Source organism: Syzygium oleosum, unplaced genomic scaffold (genome assembly GCF_021117445.2).
Source record: "Syzygium oleosum isolate NSW1041296 unplaced genomic scaffold, Sole_v2.1 Sole_v2.20, whole genome shotgun sequence".
Classification (NCBI taxonomy): domain Eukaryota; kingdom Viridiplantae; phylum Streptophyta; class Magnoliopsida; order Myrtales; family Myrtaceae; genus Syzygium; species Syzygium oleosum.
In genome coordinates this window covers 2,912,351-2,933,291 of record NW_026607504.1, presented here as the reverse complement: position 1 = coordinate 2,933,291, position 20,941 = coordinate 2,912,351, and the positions used below count along the sequence as shown (strand labels likewise).

Here is a 20,941-nt window from a genome sequence, read left to right as displayed (position 1 = left end):
CCTTTTTAGTTGGTTTTCTCGTGAAATTTGGTTGACTTTTGAGGGACTATTTGGTCTGACCCGGAATTATAGTTCCGCTCGAAAAAATGTTGCACGTGATTTTTAACTCCTTGTAGGTGACATGAAATGTCAATGTTCAAACACTTTTGTGCGTTTTAGTTTAATATTATACGAAATTAAAATCTCGAATGTTCAAACGAGAAGTATGTCCAAACATTCCCGATAATTGCCATGTGCTATTCAAACCTGTGTATAGGCCGGATCATGACTCCGGATCTATATAATTGTTACGTGCAATTTCTTGCACTATTTTAATATGATTCTAGGAAAAGATTTTAAACTTCATCAAAGTAATGAACTCTTTGGGAGCATCAAGCTCTCGCCGTGTTTATTGTTGCTAACTTGAGAATCTTATGAAGCACATGAAATGCTTAATTCGAACGGGGAGAGGTTTCGCTAGGATTTCGTTCAATCGAACCAGTCGACTACTGTCGAGACTCGTGGTCGGTCTTTGACCATCAAACTCACATTCACAGGTTCGTGTCCTTTCTCTCCTAATTCATACAGAGAGTCCTTTCATTTTCCCGATTCCCCCTAAATCTAACAAATTCAATCCGTATATTTCACCTGATTTGCTCCGATATTTGCTTATCCTAATAAGTAAAAAATTCGACAAGAATGTCCAAATTATGTCACTGCATGAGTATAGATCGCGACCCCATCCGGAATTATATCGGGATTGATCTAATCATCAATAATTTTCCTTTTGAGCATACATTACAGATATCAACCGTTATGTCGAAAAAAGTGAAAGAAAGAAATGAAGTTCCGGTAGATCCGGTTATGCAAAAGCCCGACCGTAAATGTCTTTGTCATCAGAAGTGAAAGTTCGTGGGACCATGTTCGGTCCTCTTGATGGGGCTAATTCTAATAATAGGCCCATTTCGACCAAAAACAATCACAGGCCCATGGCGTAAATCTCCCTATCGGAGGCTAAGGTGAGCTCCTCGTTTGGGCTTCATAGTAGAAAATAAGGAAAAAGTACAAAAAAAGTCATAAACCTATTGTATTGGTACCAATTCAGTCATAAACTTTTCAATTTGACCGATTCAGTCATAAATCTTTTCACATCGGTACCAATTCAGTCCATCCGATCAATTTAGGCTCGAAATTGCTGACGTGGACGATTGCGATCGTACGTGGCACCACCGGCGTTGACGTTGATAAATTTTATAATTTTTTCATACTTTTTAAATGTTTTTCAGGTTTTTTTTTCTTTTTTTCTTTTTTTTCTCTTCCCAAAACTGGTCGGTCTGGGGGAGGGCGCAGGGCCCTCACCCAGATCCAGGCAAGGGCCGAAACCCTTGTCTGTTGGCCGACGAGGCCATCGCAGCCCTCACTGGCCAACCAGTTCTAGGAAGAGAAAAAAAAGAAAAAAATATTTAAAAAATCTGAAATTTTGTTTTAAAAATTATAAAATTTGTCCATATCAGCGCCGGCGGTGTCACATAAGACCGCCGGCATCCACGTCAGCGATTTCCGACCTAAATTGACCAAATTGACTAATTAGTAACAATGTAAAAAGGTTTAGGATTAAATTGATCTAATTGAAAGATTTATGACTAAATCGGTACCAATACAATAGGTTTTAGACTTTTTATGTACGTTTCCCTTAGAAAATATGGAAAGCTCTTCGGTGCAAAAGCCCAGTCCAATATTCACTTAACCCGGTCCATGATTGGTTTGCTCAATCAAAAGCAAAAACATGCTTTTTATTTACTTTTGGAAGCTCCGTTTTATTTCTCAATATCTTCCTAAAAATAATTACTTATATCTTGAAATAATTAGTCAATACTAAGGGTGTGCAAAACAAACCACTTAAATCAGGAACTACCCAGATCGAACCGACCAATTTGGTTCGGTTCTTGCGAGTGTCAATCCAGTTCCCAATAAAGTGGGACCGATATTCAGGCGGTCTAGTTCCTAGTTCCAAGGGGAACCGGATCGGACTGACTACATATACTTTTTTTTGTGATCATGTGTAGTCAACATGAGGAATATTATTCCAATTTTAGAACATATGTATAGTCGGCATAGAGGACACAATTTGTAATTGCATTGGCTCGAATTGCACACTTGTGTTTTGTGATTATGTATAGTCGATATGGGGAATGTAATTCTAATTTCAAAACATATGGTATCAAGTAGTGGGAAAAAAAAGTGACCGTTTCCATTGGATCGAATCGATGGTCGAGTTCGGTTCCCAGTCCTAAGACCAATTGGTCTGGTTCCCAGTTCCCAAAATTGTGTGACCGTTTTCATTGGATCGGACCGATGGTCGAGTTCGGTTCTCCCGGTCTGAATCCTAGTCTAGTTCCCGATTCTACCTTAGAACTAGACCAGATCAAGAACCAATCACCTCTCGTCAATACAAGATCTTTTCATTTACGATAGCAATTTGCATCAAAACATTTGCTTACGTAGAAAATATCTAATCCTAAACAAACAGGATTGAGCTTTTGAACTCCGATTATTCCGCGGAAAATGAATGAAATGGAAAATATTTTCCTAAAAATTATTACTCGTATTGCCTGAAATGATTAATCTATGAAAAATATTTTCATCATCGGCAACAATTTATTCTTGGACATTCTCGTGAATAACGACAATGTTTTCCGCCCATTCGTGTTGGTAAGCGACACAAGCTATTTTTATTAAGAATATGTTTTTCAAATCATTTGTTTTCCCACGAAACAAATGCACCATCTCAACGTGATTTAATAGGACTGATCATACTGGCAAGTAGCCTTCGACCCATTTTTGCTCAACCTCACCCTATACTCAAGCTCCTTTTGTTATGATTCGGAAAAAAACATATTCCTAAAAAAAATTGCTTGTGTTGCTTATAAAAACAAAGGAATAAAAAGATATTATTGATTAAGAATTGAAATGAGATGAGAAGCACAAGGAGGAAAGAGGGGCACAACGAAAAATATTCTGGCTATTGTTTTAAGGGCAAAGGAACTAAATTGGGGATCTCTCTCTTTATATTCATCAACTGCTAACATTTCTATTGGAGACATTAGTCTAAAAAGCCAAGAAATGTAGGTGGTCGGTCTCTTGCCACTTGGTAATTTGTACAATCAAAGATTCAAACTTTCGGCTCCTCTTCAAGACTTCTTAATCTACAAGTTTGGCAAGTTCCGAAAATGGGAAGGAGAGGGACCGTCTCACCTTTCAATGATGCTGATGGTTTACTTTTCTCACGTGGATAAAATTTATATATGTTAGTTATATTTAGTAAATGAGTTATGAATAAGTCACAAATAAATTTATAATTTATGTATGAAATATTTTCGTGAACAATAAAAATATTTTTCGGTCATTCAATATCACCACCAATCATTTTACCAATCATCCATTTTTCGCGAATCAATATCATCGATCATTAATTACGTGGACTTTACGGCAAGATCCCACATCGTCGCAACCGGTCCGAACGATATTTTGTCCAACCGTTCCGCGCCAAAACAAAAAAAGAAGAAAGTGACGTCACGTGTCAACGTCACTCTCACTCAGCTCGAGCTTCGAGCTCAACCACTGCTCAGCTCGAAGTCTTCTCTGCTCAGCTCGAAGTCTTTCGGTCTCCACCACACGAAGCATCATCTTCCACTGCGAACTCTCGTGCAGCGTCTCTTCCGAGCTCCGGCATGGAGAAGAGGCAGAGCGCCGGTCGGTTCAAGGGCCGCACCAGGCTGCCGGAGCTCGCCGTGCCGAGACGCTACGATCTCCATCTGGAGCTCGACCTCGCCGCGTGCAGCTTCTCCGGCGTCGTCCGCATCGGCCTCGCCGTCGCCGCCGCCGCCGCCGCCGAGGGGACGAAGTTCCTCGTCCTGAACGCGCTCGAGCTCGCGATCGGCGACGTCTGCTTCGCCTATTCGGCCGATCACGTGCGTGATCGTTGATTTTTGCACTTCATCGCGTGTTCTTCAGGATTTCCTATTTCGGGATTCATACTGGTTGTTGTCTTTCTTTTGCTACGAGCAGAAGGAGATTCGTCCCTGCGACGTCGTGCTCGACGATGAGGACGAGATACTGGTTTTGGCCTTCGATGAAGCGCTGCGCTGCGGCGAAGGAGTGTTGACCATTGAGTTCTCCGGGATGCTTAATGCTCAGTTGAAGGGCTTATATAAATGGTTCTCTTCCTCAACTCGTTTCTCATAGTTCACTTTAATAGTGTTTGTTTTGCTTCCACACAAGGACATACTGAGATATAGACCATGCTTGATGATGATGTAGCTGAATTTGTCCTGGGAAATACTTAGACTGAAAAAAGATACAATCTTTCCTTCAATGTGACTCCCTTCTGATCTTAGCTTGGATCTTCATTAACTTTCCAACGATCGTGTCCGGTTTTACAGTGCTTATGTGGATGGAGGAGAAAAGAAGTATATGGCTGCTACACAGTTTGAAGCTGTAGATGCAAGGAGGTGTTTCCCGTGCTGGGATGAACCTGCTCTTAAAGTATGTCTGTTACAGACTGCGCTTGCGCCTGTATCATATGATGGTTGACTTTTCTCGCACAAAGCACGATCCTGGACTATATGAATTTGAAAATCACTATAAAATTGATCGGCAGCATTCAACTATAGCAGAACTCTTAGGAACTTCCCATATGATAGTGACCCGTGGCATCGAATCGTCGAACTAGTATCTTATTGATGCAGATTGTCCCTTCATGTTTTCCCTGTACAGTATGGAAATTAAAAGGCTTGTGTTTTCTTACCATAATTTTCTGTGGTTAACTTGTATAAACTTTCTCAAGAGCGAGAGATGTCATAATCTATGCATTTTGAACAGGCTACCTTCCAAATAACGTTGGATGTACCCCGGAAGTTGACTGCACTGTCCAATATGCCAATTCTCAAGGAAAAGCTTAATGGCGATATTAAGACTGTATATTTCGAAGAATCCCCCATGATGTCTACTTATTTGGTGGCTGTTGTAGTTGGTTTATTTGATTCTGTTGAAGAAACCACTGCTGATGGTATGCATAAGATCCAAAAGCTCCTCTTGCATCTCATTTGCTGACACTAATATTTTCATTTGCTGATGGCACTTCGAAGTTGTCATGCAGGGATTAGGGTTTGTGTATATTGTCCTCCCGGCAAGAGTGAAAACGGAAAATTTGCCTTGCACGTTGCTGTGAAGGCTCTCGAGCTCTATACTAGGTGAGCATCTAGGCGAACTCTTTTCTTGACATCAGAATAGATAGTACACCTCTGCGCTCCTCTTTAAGGCTTGAACCGAGTCATAGGGATTGCCTGATTTAAAGCACATGTAAGAACAAATCGAACAACATGGCTTTCCTTTCCCTCCTTTTGAACGATTTAAAGAAACTCCAGTGATAATTTCCCCCCAAATCCTGGGGCCATTTGGTAAGAAATTGTAAATGAGTTTCCATCTGGACATAAGTCCTAAATCTGCTATATAATTGATTGAAGAATGGATTGTTTCTTTCATCTCTTCGTCTATGCCTTGCTCGCTCCATAAAGAAAGCAAGTAGCTCTTTTCTGGTGGTGATGCTAATCAGAAGATCATCTTCCGTGGTGAATATGGTGCTACTTAGGTACTTCTCAGTGCCTTATCCCCTCCCTAAACTGGATATGGTCGCAGTCCCAGAATTTTCTGCTGGGGCAATGGAGAACTATGGTTTGATCATATACCGGGAAAACGATATGCTCCATGACGAATTGCAATCCACAGCTGCTAAGAAGCAACGTGTAAGGAATTTTCTCCCCCTGACCCGATTTCTGTGGATTACTCTGCATCCCACTCATAAACGATATAGCATATAGAAGTGATGCACAACCTCTTTCTCTATACCTGAAATTATGTTACCCTCTCTTTTTAGTCTGAAAATTTGGGTAAAGATGCGTAATAAATCCATTAACCATTGGATCAGATCACAGTTGTTGCAATGCATGAAGTTGCTCATCAGTGGTTTGGCAATCTGGTTACAATGGAATGGTGGACACATCTATGGTTGAATGAAGGTTTTGCTACATGGGTAATCTTCACTAAATTCTATTCTACTGGATGAATACTAGAGAACAAATAGTTAATCTGATTTTTGTTATTTCTCTTTAAATTTTTTCAGGTGAGCTATATGGCAACTGACAATTTGTTTCCTGAGTGGAAGATATGGACTCAGTTTCTCCAATTCACTGCTAGTGGATTGCATATGGACTCATTGGAAAAATCACATCCAATTGAGGTATGAGTTCAGTCACTTTCAAGCATGGTACTAGTCAATTAATTCACGTTGTTGATACCGTGCGGGCTAACTTTTAGGTAGAGATAATCCATGCTCGAGCAGTTCTTGAGATATTCGATGCTATAAGCTATGAGAAAGGATCAGCTGTTATCCAGATGTTGCAAAGCTACCTTGGAGATGCAATATTTCAGGTGAGTTTCTATCTAGGTTCTGAATCATAATACCTGATTCTCTGTAATATATTGTAATTCAGATGTATCATCAGCGCTTCTCTGAAAGCGGTTGGTTAAGACTACGGAGGATCAAGAAAAACTCTCGGCCTGTTTAGTATAGTACCCTGACATGTCTTTGTGGTTTCTCTTGCTCCCTTCCACTTTTTTTTTTTTTTTTGGTCTATATGTTACAGGTAAAACAGTTCTTCCTTTGTGTGCCAGTGAACTTTTTCACAGAGTTATTTGCACTTCTTTTGAGTTTTATTAAGCTTATATACTTTATATTGATATAGCACTTGATTTCCTGTAACCTAAACCCGGCTATTTTCAGTGCCCGAGATCTAATTCAATCAATCTTTTTAAACCTCAGACTACTGATGATATCCCACTACTGTAAATAGGATTTTAATATTGAAACATTTAGTACATATCGTGGATGATGAATGGTTGGAGTCAAGAGTCATACTTTTCATTATGCGATTCAGTGCAAGTTTCAGTAGATTGCTACACTATAAGGAGATATTCAGCAATATTGACCAATTCTTTCTGCGTCTTGAAAACAGAAATCATTGAGTTCATACATGAAAAGATATGCATGGAAAAATGCAAAGACTGAAGACTTATGGAGTGTTCTGACAGAGGAATCTGGTGTTGAAGTAACTAATCTGATGGACACTTGGACAAAGCAAAAAGGATACCCACTCATTTCCGTGAACCTAAACGGCCATATATTGGAGTTTGAACAGGTGTTATTTTAATGTTTATAAGCTCAAAGCAAGTTTGACATGCTTTGCCTAGCATTCATAGTAGATGCTTTTAAATTTTAGGTGCTTGTGTCAAGTGAAAACTGAAATTTTGCTTATCACTGCAGTCACAGTTCATCCTATCTGGATTGGCTGGTGAGGGGCTATGGATTGTTCCCATAACCTTGTGCCTTGGTTCATATGAGAGACAGAAGAAGTTCCTTTTGGAAACACAATGCGGAGAAATTGACATATCTGACCTTTTCAATTCTTCTAGCAACAGTTTAGGCTTATCGGAGGAGAAGGATCCGGAAAAATTTAAAGAGAACTTTTGGATCAAGATTAATATTTATCAGAGTGGTTTTTATAGGGTAAAATACGAGGACAAGCTTGCAGCTCAGCTTATCAAAGCAATAGAAAGCAATTACCTCTCTGCAACAGATAAATTTGGTGGGTGCATCCTGCCAAGTTTGATGCAATTGCATGCTAGTTTAAACTTATTGAATAGTTGTTTATTTATGTACCGAGAGTATCAATAGGGCACAGGAAGTTGTAGAGCAAGGATTAAATTCCCTGGCCAGGTCTTGCGAATGGAATGCATGGAAACTATTAACATACTTTTCTCTTGGTGTAAATTGTCAATTCAACTGTGTGACTCTATAGTTTTCCAGGAAAAAAAGTTCATAGAGAACTATCTTCCTTTTAACAAGACCATAGTATATCTTTTTATTCTATTCTGGCCATATGGCTTCTTGTTAATTGTCTTACATAGAACAAGTGCAAGTTCATTCTCTAGCACTTAGGTATTTTAATGCAGTATAACCAATGAGCTTCTCTATCAGTTATTTCCTTATTGTGAACGTCAGCAAGTGTCAAAGATCGAATTACTGTATTGAATAACTCCTTTTTAGGGATCTTGGATGATAGTCATGCCCTTTGCCAGGCTGGCAAACAGTCACTGTCTTCTCTGCTCACCTTGATGGATGTATACAGAAAAGATACGGACTATACTGTGGTATCAAATTTAATAGATGTAAGTAGTTCTGCAACTATGTAGTCCTTTGCCTTATATGCCATCTATCTTAGAAAGTTGATCACCAGTAAATTGTGCTACAGGTCTGCTACAATATCGTGAAAATATACTACGATGCTTTTCCAGATTCAGTGGATAACTTAAGACAACATTTTATCAATATCCTCCTGCCCTCTGCTGAGTAAGATGAAGTGCTTTCTATTTAATTCACAGTGATGAATTGATTTTGTAGCTGTATGAATACTAATTCTCTTGCAACAATTTAGAGAATGCTTGTAGTTCCTTGCTTATGTGGTTTAAATAGAGTGAAAACAAGCTTCCTTGTTTTTCATTTTTTTCCCTTTTGGAATGTGATCATGCAATACATATACATGAAACATTTGTGTTTTGGTACCTCTTACTTTTCCGTTACAAAAAATGTGAACACTGACATAATGCTTAGCTTTTTTTGCGAAATTAAACTTGGGTTGCTAATACTTTTCTGTTCTTCCTTGCAGAAGATTAGGCTGGGAATCGGTGTCTGGAGAACCTCATTTGAATGTGCTCTTGAGGGGTGAAATCTTTATGGCTTTGGCTTCATTTGGTGATGAGAAAACTCATGATGATGCAATCAAACGATTTGAGTCGTTGCTAATGGATAAAAACACTCCTCTTCTTTCAGCCGATACAAAAAGGGTAAGAACACCGGCAGACCGACACAGCCCCTTTGTCCGTGGGGTTCGCACTTTTCTTCAATACTAAGTACTAATCAATTTTAAAAGAGAATGTGCTCTAATTTTATTTTGAAAATTTGTCTCTCCATCCAAACCTATAATTATTGGTCTACCATTTGATAAGGACAAATACTTAGGTACTCCTCTTCAGCTTCTCGATGAGTTTTTAAATTCTCCACAGGCTGCTTATATTGCCGTAATGAGGAAAACTACTGTGGCGAGCAGGAATTATTTCGAGTCCATGTTGAGCATTTACAGAGAAGCAGATACAGTGCAAGAAAAGGAAAGAATTTTGCGTAAGTTTTCGAGGCTAATGAATTGTCTTAGATGCCGATTTCTTTCTTTGTTTTTATATTTTTTTGTTCACAGAGTACATGTAATTTTAAGTGCTTATGTGTGGAACTCATGCAGGTCATCTGGCAGCTTCTCCGGACCCAGATATAGTATTGGAGATTCTGAACTTTATAGTGTCAGATGAGGTATTGCATATTTGCCAGCTATGGTACTGATTGTAATGGTCCAAGTTAAATCAAAGTCAATCTAGATTTTCCTTGAGAAGAACTGAGGCTATCTGTGTATCTTTTTAGGTTCGAGATCAAGACATCATTTATGGATTTTCCGGAATAAGCTTAGAAGGGCGTGAAACAGCATGGAAATGGTTGAAGGTACTGAGTTCTACTTCTAAGCCCATTGCTTCGAGCATACTGTTGTAAAATTTCCTATTCAATGTGATGGTCAGTTGGTATTCTGTCGAATATGATGGATTAGAGCGAAATTTAGGAAGCAAATTTCAAGTCCTAAATTTTGTTGCCAAATATATGTTCTGAAGAGAAGAATGGGGCCAGGTTTTGACAAAGATTTATGTACTTTGCCCCGAAAGGATTTCATTAGTTGTAATTGATCCCTGAGAGCGACTATATGACAGCAGCCAGATCAGGGAACGTAATCTTGAGATAAATTCGGAGCAACACCAGACAATTAATATCTTGATTCTCTACATTATCAGAACAGTTGATGCATTTGCTACTGAATGCAGGATAATTGGGACTTCATTTTGAACAAATATGGTACCGGTGTGCTGTTCACCCGCTTCATAACCGACATCATTGCTCCGGTAAGCGACTGAATCTCATAGGACTGTTAGATTGCATCTCAGAATCTCAGATGTACTTCACAGGAAAATGCTCTCTGCAACTGCGTATGAGGTTGCAATCCCTTCATGATATTCTACCGTTGGTCTGCATGCCAAATTGACCCACCTTTCAGAAAGAATAGTATGAATTGGATAATCTCCTGGCATTTATTAGTTTGAGTGGATAGTCTTGTTATCCTCCTGCCCACATTTTACAATGGATAAATGAGTAATAACATGCTCTAGGAAGCTGCTCACTGCTGGATAATGTCGATCCAAGCAAACTTTAGAGTTCTTACACATTATGTTGTCCCTGAGTATTTTTCAGTTTTCAAGCAACGAGAAGGCCGACGAAGTGGAAGCATTTTTCGCGAATCGAACAACTCCCGCATTCGCCATGAACTTGAAGCAAAGCATCGAACAAATCCGAATCAAAGCAAGGTGGGTTCAGAACATAAAGCAGGAAGAATCGCTTCCGGAGCTCGTCAAACAACTAGCAAGCAAGGGATGATCCATCACAGATTACAGGACCCCAATAAAGTTCGAATTCATGAGAAACTATGAATCATATGAATAATCCGGTAGGGTCAAGCTGCTGCCCTATAATACTCCACAGCAGCCTGCACTTGCTTTTCTTTCTTGTGCTGTGGCCCCTCTTGTTGGAACAAGGGTCAGAGAAAGGGTCCAGCTGGTCTAATCAACCGGCGCTGCTTCGCTGACGATGCTCGAAAAGGGTCATAAACATTTGTGTGTAGCTACAAAGTGCAGATATGCATGTACATTGCGCTTTGTACATTATTAGTTATGATGGAAAATGTAGATTGACGCACACCAATTTCAAATTTCGTTTTTCACCACCATGATCGGAACGCTAATGATTATCATACATTAGGAACGAAATCCGGGTCACTGCCACATCTTTCAGAGGCTCAAAGTCTCTTTCTAGAAAATGCAAAATTAACCATAACCGAGGAGAACATATCAACTTATTTTCCCGGTATATGGACCTCGACGACCAGGAAAATGACTCGCGGAAGATATATTTTTCATCTCCCTTTCTTCCTTCTAACATACATTACTTCATGCAGTACCTCCTATATGACTTCATCAGCTCTGATAGCCAAAATAGAACCACATGTTTGAAATTTTCGATAACGGCACTGCCCTCGTCAATAAAGCAACAATTTCACAATGCTAAGGAGTAATGGCACAACCCCCGATCTGTACTCTTTCATCCTGAGTTTATAACCACGTGGCTAAACTTTAGGAATTTTTCTTGCATATATATGACTGCGAATATACCACACTTGAGAGTTAATAGTGGTGAGGTTGCATTTGCATTCTCTCAACCACAAGCACAAAAAACAGCGATCTTGAGCCCATTTTCATGAGGGAGAAATTTAAGTTGCTTCAAGATGCGAGAACTTTTCAATCCTATAGAGTACATTCTTTACAACATACATGGCCTCGGCTTCTTCCCGATTTCCCCCCAAAAGAAAGGAGTCCTTAATGGTGCTACATATTGCAGAACTCCTACTATGCACACGTCTACAGAGAGATGGGACTTGTGACCATCTTTAAGTTGCTCCGACTTCTGCCGCAGTAACCCAAGTTGCAGCCCATTATGTACAATGCAATCCGCAAGAAACTGGAGAAGAACAAGGTGATGTAAAGTTTTGAACTCTTGGGCTACAACAATATTACAGCAAGAGCAATCGTCACAGCAACTGTACATATCAGTGCCTGCAAAAAATAACTAAGATAAGGAGAGGAAAAGCAGCAAAAGGAAAAAAAAACTTTGACTTGTGGATGGATGCTAGTACTTCAACTTTATGTGAATTTGTTTCCAAAAAGGTTGTTGCAAGGAAAAACAATTGAGACATAATATACTTGATTGCACGGTTATGAAAGAATGAAAAAGCATAGGTTGAGCAGCATTGATCCCAACATATACACACTGAAAAGAAACCATAATTTTTCACAAACTGCTCCTGCTCTTACAGGAAGATAGGTAATCTCTCTCTAATTTTCCTCAAACCATCATTCCACTAAACTTAAAAGGAGCGTCAGAGGACATTCTATTGACACTTTGATGAACACAGGATTATATCTCTCTACTTACAGCTATTGCCGAAGCAGCGAGTCCAGCCCGCTCCCTTGGATCTCTTTGGTAGTAGTTGCAGAAGTAAAGTATCGTTGCAAAGTACCACATAACAGGAAAAATAAATCCAACAAGGAGACTGCAAAATGGAGAGGTATGTGAGAGAGAGAGAGAGAGAGAGCGAGAGAGAGAGGACGGGAGGGAAAGGCAATGCGTACCAAAACCATCCAATTCCCCAGCCAAAATAGGGAAGAGGTTTATCATACATTCCCAACTGGTGATCTCCCACGTCATTAGTAAGGGTATAGCGGCCTTTTGGCTTGTCTCCTCCGTTAGCTAAAAGCTCTACACTCAAAGAAGAATTCCAGAAACTAATCAAAATTCATCTTGCCACGGGTTGAAATCATGACAAAAACAATCTTAGGTATATTTTCATGTTAGCGAAGGGTACTTGCTAAGATGAAAGTAATTCCAGTATATTTTCATGTTAGTGAAGAATGTCTGGTACTTCTCGACCAAAAAAAAAAGAAGAATGTCTGGTACTTGCTAAGATGAAAGCGATTTTCCAGCCAGTATGCCTGAGGTTCACCATGGACACTAAGATATGACAATGACAGTAGACAAATGCCACAAAGAAGTCAATAATCTGTATGAACACAATGGACATTTAAGCAGTCTTCGCAACTATCACCCCCCCCCCCCCCTCTCTCTCTCTCTCCTCTCCTCTTCCACCTCTGTCTTCCTTTTCTCTTACTCTCTATTTCTTTCTCTGGAAGTGTGATTGTAATGAGACCAGTTTGCGACTCACATCAACCTTGTGCTCAAATATTTCTAACAGCGGAAACAAAGCAAATGAGTTAAACCCGACAAAAGTACAAGAGGATAAACGGAGTACTTTCGTCCATAATTTGACAGATCTGTATAGGAACAAGTTGATTTTAAGCCTCCTAGGGGCCAACGTTTTCACCTCCGAGCACCTGCAACATAGGAGAGACACTCTATGCTTGTTACCACGTCCTGCAGAAGTAGAAAAATCACACCACACAACAAATACCAGGCAAGTCTATACTAGCTCCAAGTTCCCGAAGTTAAACATCAAGCTACATCCAACCAAAAAAGAAAAGAGAGAGACTAAGTAACATGACAATTTCATGCAAGTCAATATGGTTCCATAAAGAACTCTAAAAGCACAGAGCTAGAGAAGAGTAAAAAGCAGATCCCACCAACAAAGACGAGACATCTTCTCCTGAATAACTAAGTCGTCGATACATTAGGTGGCTAGCAAACTCAATACTTTAGAAAACATCTAAAAAGACAGAGCAATATGAGAAATTGCAATAGATGTATTGAGTATCGATGAGATTGGAGCAGAATCACGCGCAGCCCAATGTTCCTTTATCACCGATCTCAGCCAGGCGCGCAACATCCGAGTACCAAAAGCGGTACAGAAGCAGAGAAATTAGTGCATTTCCATAGATTCACCGTCTACAATCCCAGAAACCCTGACGAAGCCAGCACACGATCGCGAAGGATCGATGAATTCTCGTGAACATTTACGCTACCGCGCAAATTACACAACACCAAATCCACAACTTAGCCTTCAATCTCAGCATAACAAGAACCTAACCGAATCAAGAATAACCCCACACATCGAAAAACTCGCACCAGTTACGATTCGCATCAACCGAACATCAATCCGATGAATATGCAGCAAAAAAGTTAACCGCAAGATATGCAATTTCAGCCAAAAATAAAAACGCTCTCCATCGAGCAACGAACGGCCCAACAAATCTCGCGCGATCAAGCGGAGCTCGAACGGCACCTACCTACCAGTCAACAGAAGCGAAGGAAGGACCCGCGGAGGAAGACCGAAAGCTCGGCCTCCTATCTTGCCTTCGCGAGTACGTGATGATCGCCGCCGCCCCACCCCTCGTCGTCCCCACCAATCAAACGAGCAACCATGGGAATTTTGGTGGAAAAGCGTTGAAATTGAAAACTTCCTCTCTCCTCTCTCTCTCTCTAGGCGAGCTGGGGTTTATGCTTCGTTACGGCGGAGGAGAGAGAAGGTTGAGCTCCGGAAGTTATCCATGGCCGATAATCTACCAAATCGAGGAACCTGTCGTTTTAACTTCCTGGTGGTGGCGAAATTGGGATAATGACGCGAATGGTCCGTAAATCGAATCAATGTGTAATTTGATCTTTAAAATTTTAAATTTTTTAAGTTGGTCTCTAAACTTTTAGCCTGATATGTGGTGTGATTTCCTGAACTTTTAGTTTGTTCAGTGTGATCTCTGAGCTTTTAGTGTGTGTTTAATTTAGTCGTTTGATTAATTCGGTGACTAGATTGAATGCGGGTATATGACATTCTAAGGACTAGATTAAATATTTACCGAAAATTCAAGGATCATATTGGACAAATTTAAAGTTTAGAAGTTACATTATACGTTGTGCTAAAGTCCGATTACCATTTGTGTAATTATTCGGCCGAAAAATCACTTGTTAAATCGTATCCCATTTCATATGAATTTACCTCCTTTAGACAAAATAGAGGTTGAATTCTTAGTTGGTATTACGTAGTAACCTAAAATATAGGAACTCGGTAACAATTAAAAATTGCTAATGGTCATTATCACATCGGATAAGAAAATTTTATGTGTATAGTAATAATGAAAGAAAATAATAAAAATCTTCTAAATTAGTAGCTAATAACTTAATAGGCAGAGTTGCATAAATTGTTATGACATTCTTGTTAAATTGAAACATTCCTAGGCATTTTTTTGTTGTTGAACAAAACACATAGTATTCAATGAGGCAAGTACAGATCCTGATCGCAAGAATAACGAGTGAAGAGCATGAGAGAAGTATTCCTCGTGTCGCTATGTGTCGATCTCAGAGGTAATCCTAAATAAGAAGAGTTTGTTATTTCATATTAAGTAGATTTCCCATGACGTGATAGTTGATATATCTATCTCGAGTTACGTGGTCCGTGACCAAAACGGTACAATCGCAAATTTCGAACCTTCAATTAAGATATACTCTAGAGTATGCTCGTTTAGACTTAAGACGGGCAATCTGACTCAATAAATCATTTGTGATCCATTTAAGAGGGAAAACTATCATAAGAAAAATGAATGTTTGAATTTCTAAAGTCAAATTAGTTTTGGTTAATACCACAAAATATTTCAAACCGATACACTTATGATAAATTTATTCCAAACTAATATTTTGACAATCAAAAACCTTAAACTGATACACCTGCGATAAATTTACCTTATGTTAGTTTCTGTTAAATTTTACCGTCAAATTGCTGAGTTAGATGACATGCGGCACTTGATAGATGTATCTATTTAGGGTTTTACCCCTCTGATCATCACAGGTTTACCGGTTTGTGATTTTTCGTTGTATTAATCCAATTTAACGGAGGGTATATTTGTCACAAGTGTACCGGTTTCGATTTTTTGTGGTAAAAAATTACCCCAAGCATACCAGTTCGGAGTTTTATTGGTAAAAAAATTAGTTTTTGGATAAATTTATCACAAGTGTATCAGTTTAAGGTTTTTCGTGGTATTAACTCAATTAGTTTCGAGCACCTCTGATCTCCAAGATTCGTAGCTAATTACAGAAAAATATAAAGTCAATATAAAAAATTTCAAAAATACGTATTTTTTAATTCTTAACCAATACCTTGATGGGAAAGTTGAGTTTAGAAAGGGAAATGCTGGCCCAAAAAAAAGAAAACCGCCAGAATTAAATATAAATAAAATAAAAAATAAAAAAGAGCAACTCCTCGAGCGAGCGGGAGCTCCGAAAACACAAAAAGCCCCGTCTCCTTCTTCATACATCCAAAAGCCGTGAAAAGAGAAGGGGAGAGAAAGAGAGAGAGAGAGAGAGAGAGAGTCTGCACTGCACGTTCCGCGTCCGCCGGAGAGTCGCCGGAGAATCGGCCGGAGAATCGCCGGAGGAGGAGGGGAGGGATGGGGAACCAGAAGCTGAAGTGGACGAAGGATGAGGAGGAGGCCCTCCTCGCCGGAATCGCCAAGCACGGCCCCGGGAAGTGGAAGAACATCCTCAAGGACCCCGAGTTCGCTCCCGCCCTCCTCAATCGCTCCAACATCGACCTCAAGGTCCGTTCTCCTCCCCCCCTCCGCCCCCGTCTCCTTAATCCCCTCTTCCTCTCTTCGCGACCCTTCGAGCGCTCGGGCGGCGCGCCCGCGCGTTTCCCGGGAGCTCTCCTGTCCGGCGCTCGTGCTCGGCAAGGTGTTAGCTTTTTTCCGGCTTTCTGCGCGTCAACGTCGACGGAGACTCGCGTTTCTCGTCGTAGCGCGAACGCGCGTCGCGTCCTGTCCCGCTGAAGATTGGAATTTGAATGATGACGATCTTCGCTTCCGTGGAGAGTACTTGGCATCGTCTCGGGCTTTTTTTTTTTGCGAAAGTGATCCGGGCGGAGCCAGGGGAAAGGGGATGAGCGTCTTGTATTTGAGCAGGAAAAGTTCCTTTACGGGTTTCGCGTTGAAGTCGAAGTTTTGATGGTGTCGTCGAAATCTAATGCAGGGGGCGATGTCGAATGTAGTTTGGGGCAGCTTTGGATCGAAGTTTGAAGGAGAGAATCGACTGCTGTGTTGATGAAACGGAATTTTAGCTCTTGTTGAAAATACCTTTACACAGTTCGGTCAATGGAAAAACTGGGTTAAAACATTATTGTTTTCGTTTTTCGTTGCTTCTCGAAATTCTGAAACAAGCCTCATGTCGCGCTAGTTAATTGGAGAATCTATCATTATGTTAAGCCTTGTTCGATGCCCTAGTATTGCTGAACAAAGCTGTATAATCATTGTAAGTGAATATTTGATCGTCAGTCATGTCGTAGACTCATTTTTGTATTATCGATATAAAGTTGATTTTACTCATCCCACATTTAGATAAGTTGGGGATCTCTGTTGCCATATCAGCTTCTCTGGAGCTGCTGTTGACAACGCAATGTGTTGATATATTACTGTAATTATGTACTTATGCATAGCTGGATCGAATTGGCTCTGTCTGAGCTGAAATGAAGTGTGAAAACTTGTTTTTCATTTTCTTTTGTACAGAGATAATCGCATCCCATAATTCAATTTTCTTCTTTTCTTTCCTTATTTTTTTTGTGAAAAAGCACGACGGTTACACCCTTTAATCTTCCATATACAGGACAAGTGGCGTAACTTGAGCGTCGGTAATTCTGGACAAGGTTCTAAAGATAAACAAAGGCTGCCAAAAGTTAAAAGTCTGATGGCCGTTCCACAGTCCAGTACTGCACCTCTAACTCCACAAGCTCATGCTGCATCTACTGATGTTGCCATGGTCAATTCGTCAAATAGCTTTCAAGATGGCAAAAATTATTCACTGTGGGTATCTGTGCTCCTTTCGTTTTTCAGTAACAATAATCTTTTTCACCTACATCCTTTCTGTTTATACTCCCTTCCCTCTAGCATTGGCTCCGGATTTTGTAAACTTGCACATTGGACCATTGCGGGAAAAAAAGAAAATAGCATATGCGGGAATCTCTTAAGTGGGCATTCATCATTGGTTGAGCATTTGCTAGATGGAAATTTACTTTACTTCTGCTTGATTTTTATGTAGGCTTTTGTTCTTTGCATGGTGTAAGACAATTATCACTTGGAACTCATTTGGCCATCCATCCATTGCATGTCCCTCAACCACACAGTGCATGATACAACAATACAATAGTATCACACACATAGTCTACATCTGTTCTGGGCACTTTGTGGAAGGTTGAAGGACAGTCTTTGTGTTGTATGTTCTGATATCGACTATGTATTGTTGCTGGGTTGCTGTTTTTGATTCTTCTAGTTAGAATGCTTTAAGTTCTTACAAGCTTCAAGTTGAGTTTTTTCTTGTCAATTCGAGGTAATAAATTACTTTGCTAGGCTTGTCAAGTTTTCATCGATAAATTTTTTGGATATATAGGTACAACACGCTCATATTTGAATCACTTTCATCCACGAAAGGTCCCAATGGATCCGATATTGGTGCTATTGTTAGCTTCATTGAGGTAAGTTGAGATCTTTTGTGACAGCATTGTTGTACTCGTGAAAATTTGTTACTGGGAATGTTGGAATATGATTTGGTGGTTTTCTTATGCACAGTTTAGAATGCTGCGACAAATATCTTAAGGAAGTTCTGTTAATAGGCACATGTGGCTTGCGCGATGTGTGTTACGTGTGCTCTAAAGGATGCACTCCATCTATATATACATTGGGTGCGTGTGTGTAGCTTCAACTGGATGACGAGAGAAGTAGTTATAATGCCGCAAATGCCTCACCACCATGGATATGCTTTCTTAAGTTGAAGGTGGGATCTTTTGTGTATTTAGGTTGTCCTAACGGGAGTAAATCAATCTCAAAAGCAACATGTAATGCTGACATTTGCTCTAGTATCTCATAGGTGATTATTATTCAAATTTGATTTATCAGGAGGAAAGAGATGATGTCAGTTTTTTAGTCGCCTCTTGTGTCTGCTTCAATGGTAGCTCTTATCTTCATGAGGTGGTAATATTAGTTTACTTGCCAAAATGCAGCAAAGGCAAGAGGTGCCGCCAAATTTTAGACGATTATTGAGTTCAAAATTGAGAAGGCTTGTTTCTCAAGGCAAACTCGAAAAGGTGAATTTTCTTCTTTCACATTAATCTGAGTTTTATTGAATTGCATGTAGATATGTATTGTTGACCTTGATGAGGCTTGGATTTGCTGCAAGGTTTGTCTTTAGTACGGATGGTGGGTCTCTCTCTCTCTCTCTCTCTCTCTCTCTCCCTCCCTCCCTCCCTCCCTCGGCTGATATTACCAAATTTTTTGTATGCTTTTACAGAAATGTAACATCATCCGATTTCCCTTACTGTTGCTGCAGGTGCAGAATTATTATAAGATCAGTCTACAAGCTCCTCTAGGAACAAAAACAAATGTCCCTGAGCAGAAGGATGTTCGGTTCCTGCCGTCACAGCAGTTGGCATTGTCAAGTCATGAGACACTGAAAGAGGTGGCAATGGCTGCTGCCTACAACATTGTTGAAGCAGAGAACAAATCGTTTTTGGCTGCCGAGGCTGTTAAGGAGGCTGAACGAGTCTCAAAAATGGCAGATGACGCAGTTATGACGCTACAGCTAGTACAAGAAATCTACGAACAATGTAAATTCAAACCTCTTACTCTATAATTGCCCTTGCAGTTCTGAGTTCTGAAAAAATTTCTTGTGGGCTTTTGCTTTGCAGGTTTGCAAAGTGAAATTGTTCTCAGGGCGTGACTCATTCAGTGTAACTCCAAAGGATTATATACTCGCTGTAATTATCTGACTTGCCTTGCCTGTAAATTTTTTCCATGGAAAATACTTAGGATTTTCTCGCCTTAAGCGCTCTTATTTGGTTGAATATCTGTTAAATCATATATGTTGCTGTTTAAGAGTAAATAATTCTTTATTTGTTCTGCTTCAGAAGATTAGTCTTTTCTCGAGTTTTTCCTTTGACCTTCAAGGTTGGTGCTAACTACAGCTATTCGTCAATTATTGAGAACAATCCTAAGCGAGCTTTTCTTTCCACCTGGGGCTAAAGAGAGAATTTAATAGAATGATAATTGGCTCCTCGGTTTGCAAACTGCAATTGCAATCCACTTGGCTGGATAACAACTCCATCAAGATCCCTTTAATATGCTATCAGGAATTTGTTGAGCTTCATTTCTTGTTAGTCTTTTTAGTTGAGTTTGATCTTTTTTAAACCTTTACATCTTGATGGATTCAGGGTAGGAAAAAACTATCGGATGACAAATTTGACGTGCTTTTGCTAGTCAAGTTTTTATGATGCAGAAATCAGGACCTACGATTGTGGGTAATCACTCTCTTTGAAACGATAAGGATCGGATTTTGATTGTGTCGAAAAGAATTCGATCTACCGAAACGACTCCTCCTAACCAGATACGCATGCACAGAAATTCGATCATGGACGACCAATTTAAACCCTGCTTTTGTTATACTGCAAAAATGGAACTAGTCAATCATCTCCATCTCCATCTCAGTTAAGATTGGATGTCACTTTCTGCAATCTATAGATCTTTGTCTGTCACCCTTTCTTGAGATGATGTATAGCTCCAATGTATATTCCAGGAGCTAAAAGGTTAGTGGCTTCTGTGCAGATGCCAGTGAGATTATACTATGTAATGAATGGATGGGTCATGCTAGTTTCTCTAGGATTTTGTATTGTAGTTATCTGCTTCCTTTACCAATTGCTTAATTCTTAAGTTATGCTTTTGCTCGGTTTGAGAAAAGAGGTGGCCTTGTCATAGTCCTCTGTTTTCTTCCTGCTAGTCCCCCCTTCACTTGACCTACCAAAAGTCTTTAAGCCTATCTTTGCTTTTTGCACGCTTGCCGAATCATCTAGGGGCTATGTTGAAAAAAATAGGATCATGTTTCGTTTCCTGGGGCTATTCTTCAGTATTCAAAAATAAATGGGTAAATTAACCAAAAAAAAAAAGACGTGGGTGTGTGTCTTATTACTTAATAAAATCGGTCTTGATTGAGAATTTTTTTCTCCGGATCATCAATTGAGCAAAAGGACAATATTTTCTGATTTTCTTTTGTTATCACAACTCTCTCGCTCAAATGAGCAAAATTAAGTGGAAAAGCGAAAATAATTGGAAAAAAAAGGAATAATGACACAAATGGTCATTAAATTTTGGTCTATATATGCAATGTGAT

At 39.8% G+C, this 20,941-nt stretch overlaps 3 protein-coding genes across 6 annotated transcripts; 2 read left to right on the top strand and 1 right to left on the bottom strand.

Moving 5' to 3' along the window:
• The first annotated feature begins 3,637 nt into the window (after positions 1-3,637).
• Positions 3,638-10,952, top strand: LOC115691040 (aminopeptidase M1-like). The gene is made up of 19 exons (XM_030617596.2): positions 3,638-3,950; positions 4,048-4,196; positions 4,422-4,524; positions 4,861-5,047; positions 5,138-5,231; positions 5,630-5,783; positions 5,966-6,070; positions 6,161-6,277; positions 6,355-6,468; positions 7,053-7,235; positions 7,361-7,682; positions 8,144-8,265; positions 8,349-8,446; positions 8,763-8,940; positions 9,160-9,274; positions 9,390-9,457; positions 9,566-9,643; positions 10,015-10,092; positions 10,439-10,952. Exons 1-19 carry the CDS (start codon positions 3,711-3,713, stop codon positions 10,619-10,621), a joined length of 2,688 nt encoding a protein of 895 aa, XP_030473456.1. The 5' UTR covers positions 3,638-3,710; the 3' UTR covers positions 10,622-10,952.
• A 420-nt stretch (positions 10,953-11,372) lies between these two features.
• LOC115691046 (60S ribosomal protein L18a-like protein) lies at positions 11,373-14,261 on the bottom strand. 4 transcript variants are annotated; one of them, XM_030617607.2, is made up of 5 exons: positions 14,038-14,261; positions 13,107-13,188; positions 12,430-12,556; positions 12,233-12,350; positions 11,373-11,853 (listed from the first exon to the last, which is right to left on the bottom strand). In XM_030617607.2, the coding sequence occupies exons 2-5, from the start codon at positions 13,114-13,116 to the stop codon at positions 11,800-11,802; spliced, it is 309 nt and encodes a 102-aa protein (XP_030473467.1). In that variant the 5' UTR covers positions 13,117-13,188; positions 14,038-14,261; the 3' UTR covers positions 11,373-11,799. The 4 variants fall into 4 exon arrangements, with proteins under 4 accessions (XP_030473467.1, XP_030473464.1, XP_056176401.1 ...); XM_030617604.2 differs by having other exon boundaries at positions 14,042-14,261; XM_056320426.1 differs by lacking the exon at positions 14,038-14,261 and adding an exon at positions 13,877-14,006.
• A 1,878-nt stretch (positions 14,262-16,139) lies between these two features.
• LOC115691043 (telomere repeat-binding factor 4-like) lies at positions 16,140-19,670 on the top strand. The gene is made up of 6 exons (XM_030617601.2): positions 16,140-16,335; positions 17,393-17,589; positions 18,173-18,257; positions 18,783-18,866; positions 19,109-19,385; positions 19,467-19,670. Exons 1-6 carry the CDS (start codon positions 16,186-16,188, stop codon positions 19,496-19,498), a joined length of 825 nt encoding a protein of 274 aa, XP_030473461.1. The 5' UTR covers positions 16,140-16,185; the 3' UTR covers positions 19,499-19,670.
• Positions 19,671-20,941: the final 1,271 nt, after the last annotated feature.

Coding starts and splice junctions, on each gene's coding strand:
- LOC115691046 (XM_030617607.2), bottom strand. Junction 12,351..12,429: donor TGGGGAATTGGATGGTTTTG/GTACGCATTGCC, acceptor TCCATTTTGCAG/TCTCCTTGTTGGATTTATTT. Junction 11,854..12,232: donor TCGCTGCTTCGGCAATAGCT/GTAAGTAGAGAG, acceptor TATTTTTTGCAG/GCACTGATATGTACAGTTGC.
- LOC115691040 (XM_030617596.2), top strand. CDS start 3,711: ATGGAGAAGAGGCAGAGCGCCGGTCGGTTCAAGGGCCGCACCAGGCTG. Junction 5,784..5,965: donor CAGCTGCTAAGAAGCAACGT/GTAAGGAATTTT, acceptor CCATTGGATCAG/ATCACAGTTGTTGCAATGCA. Junction 6,278..6,354: donor AAAAATCACATCCAATTGAG/GTATGAGTTCAG, acceptor GCTAACTTTTAG/GTAGAGATAATCCATGCTCG.
- LOC115691043 (XM_030617601.2), top strand. CDS start 16,186: ATGGGGAACCAGAAGCTGAAGTGGACGAAGGATGAGGAGGAGGCCCTC. Junction 16,336..17,392: donor GCTCCAACATCGACCTCAAG/GTCCGTTCTCCT, acceptor TTCCATATACAG/GACAAGTGGCGTAACTTGAG. Junction 17,590..18,172: donor GATGGCAAAAATTATTCACT/GTGGGTATCTGT, acceptor TTGGATATATAG/GTACAACACGCTCATATTTG.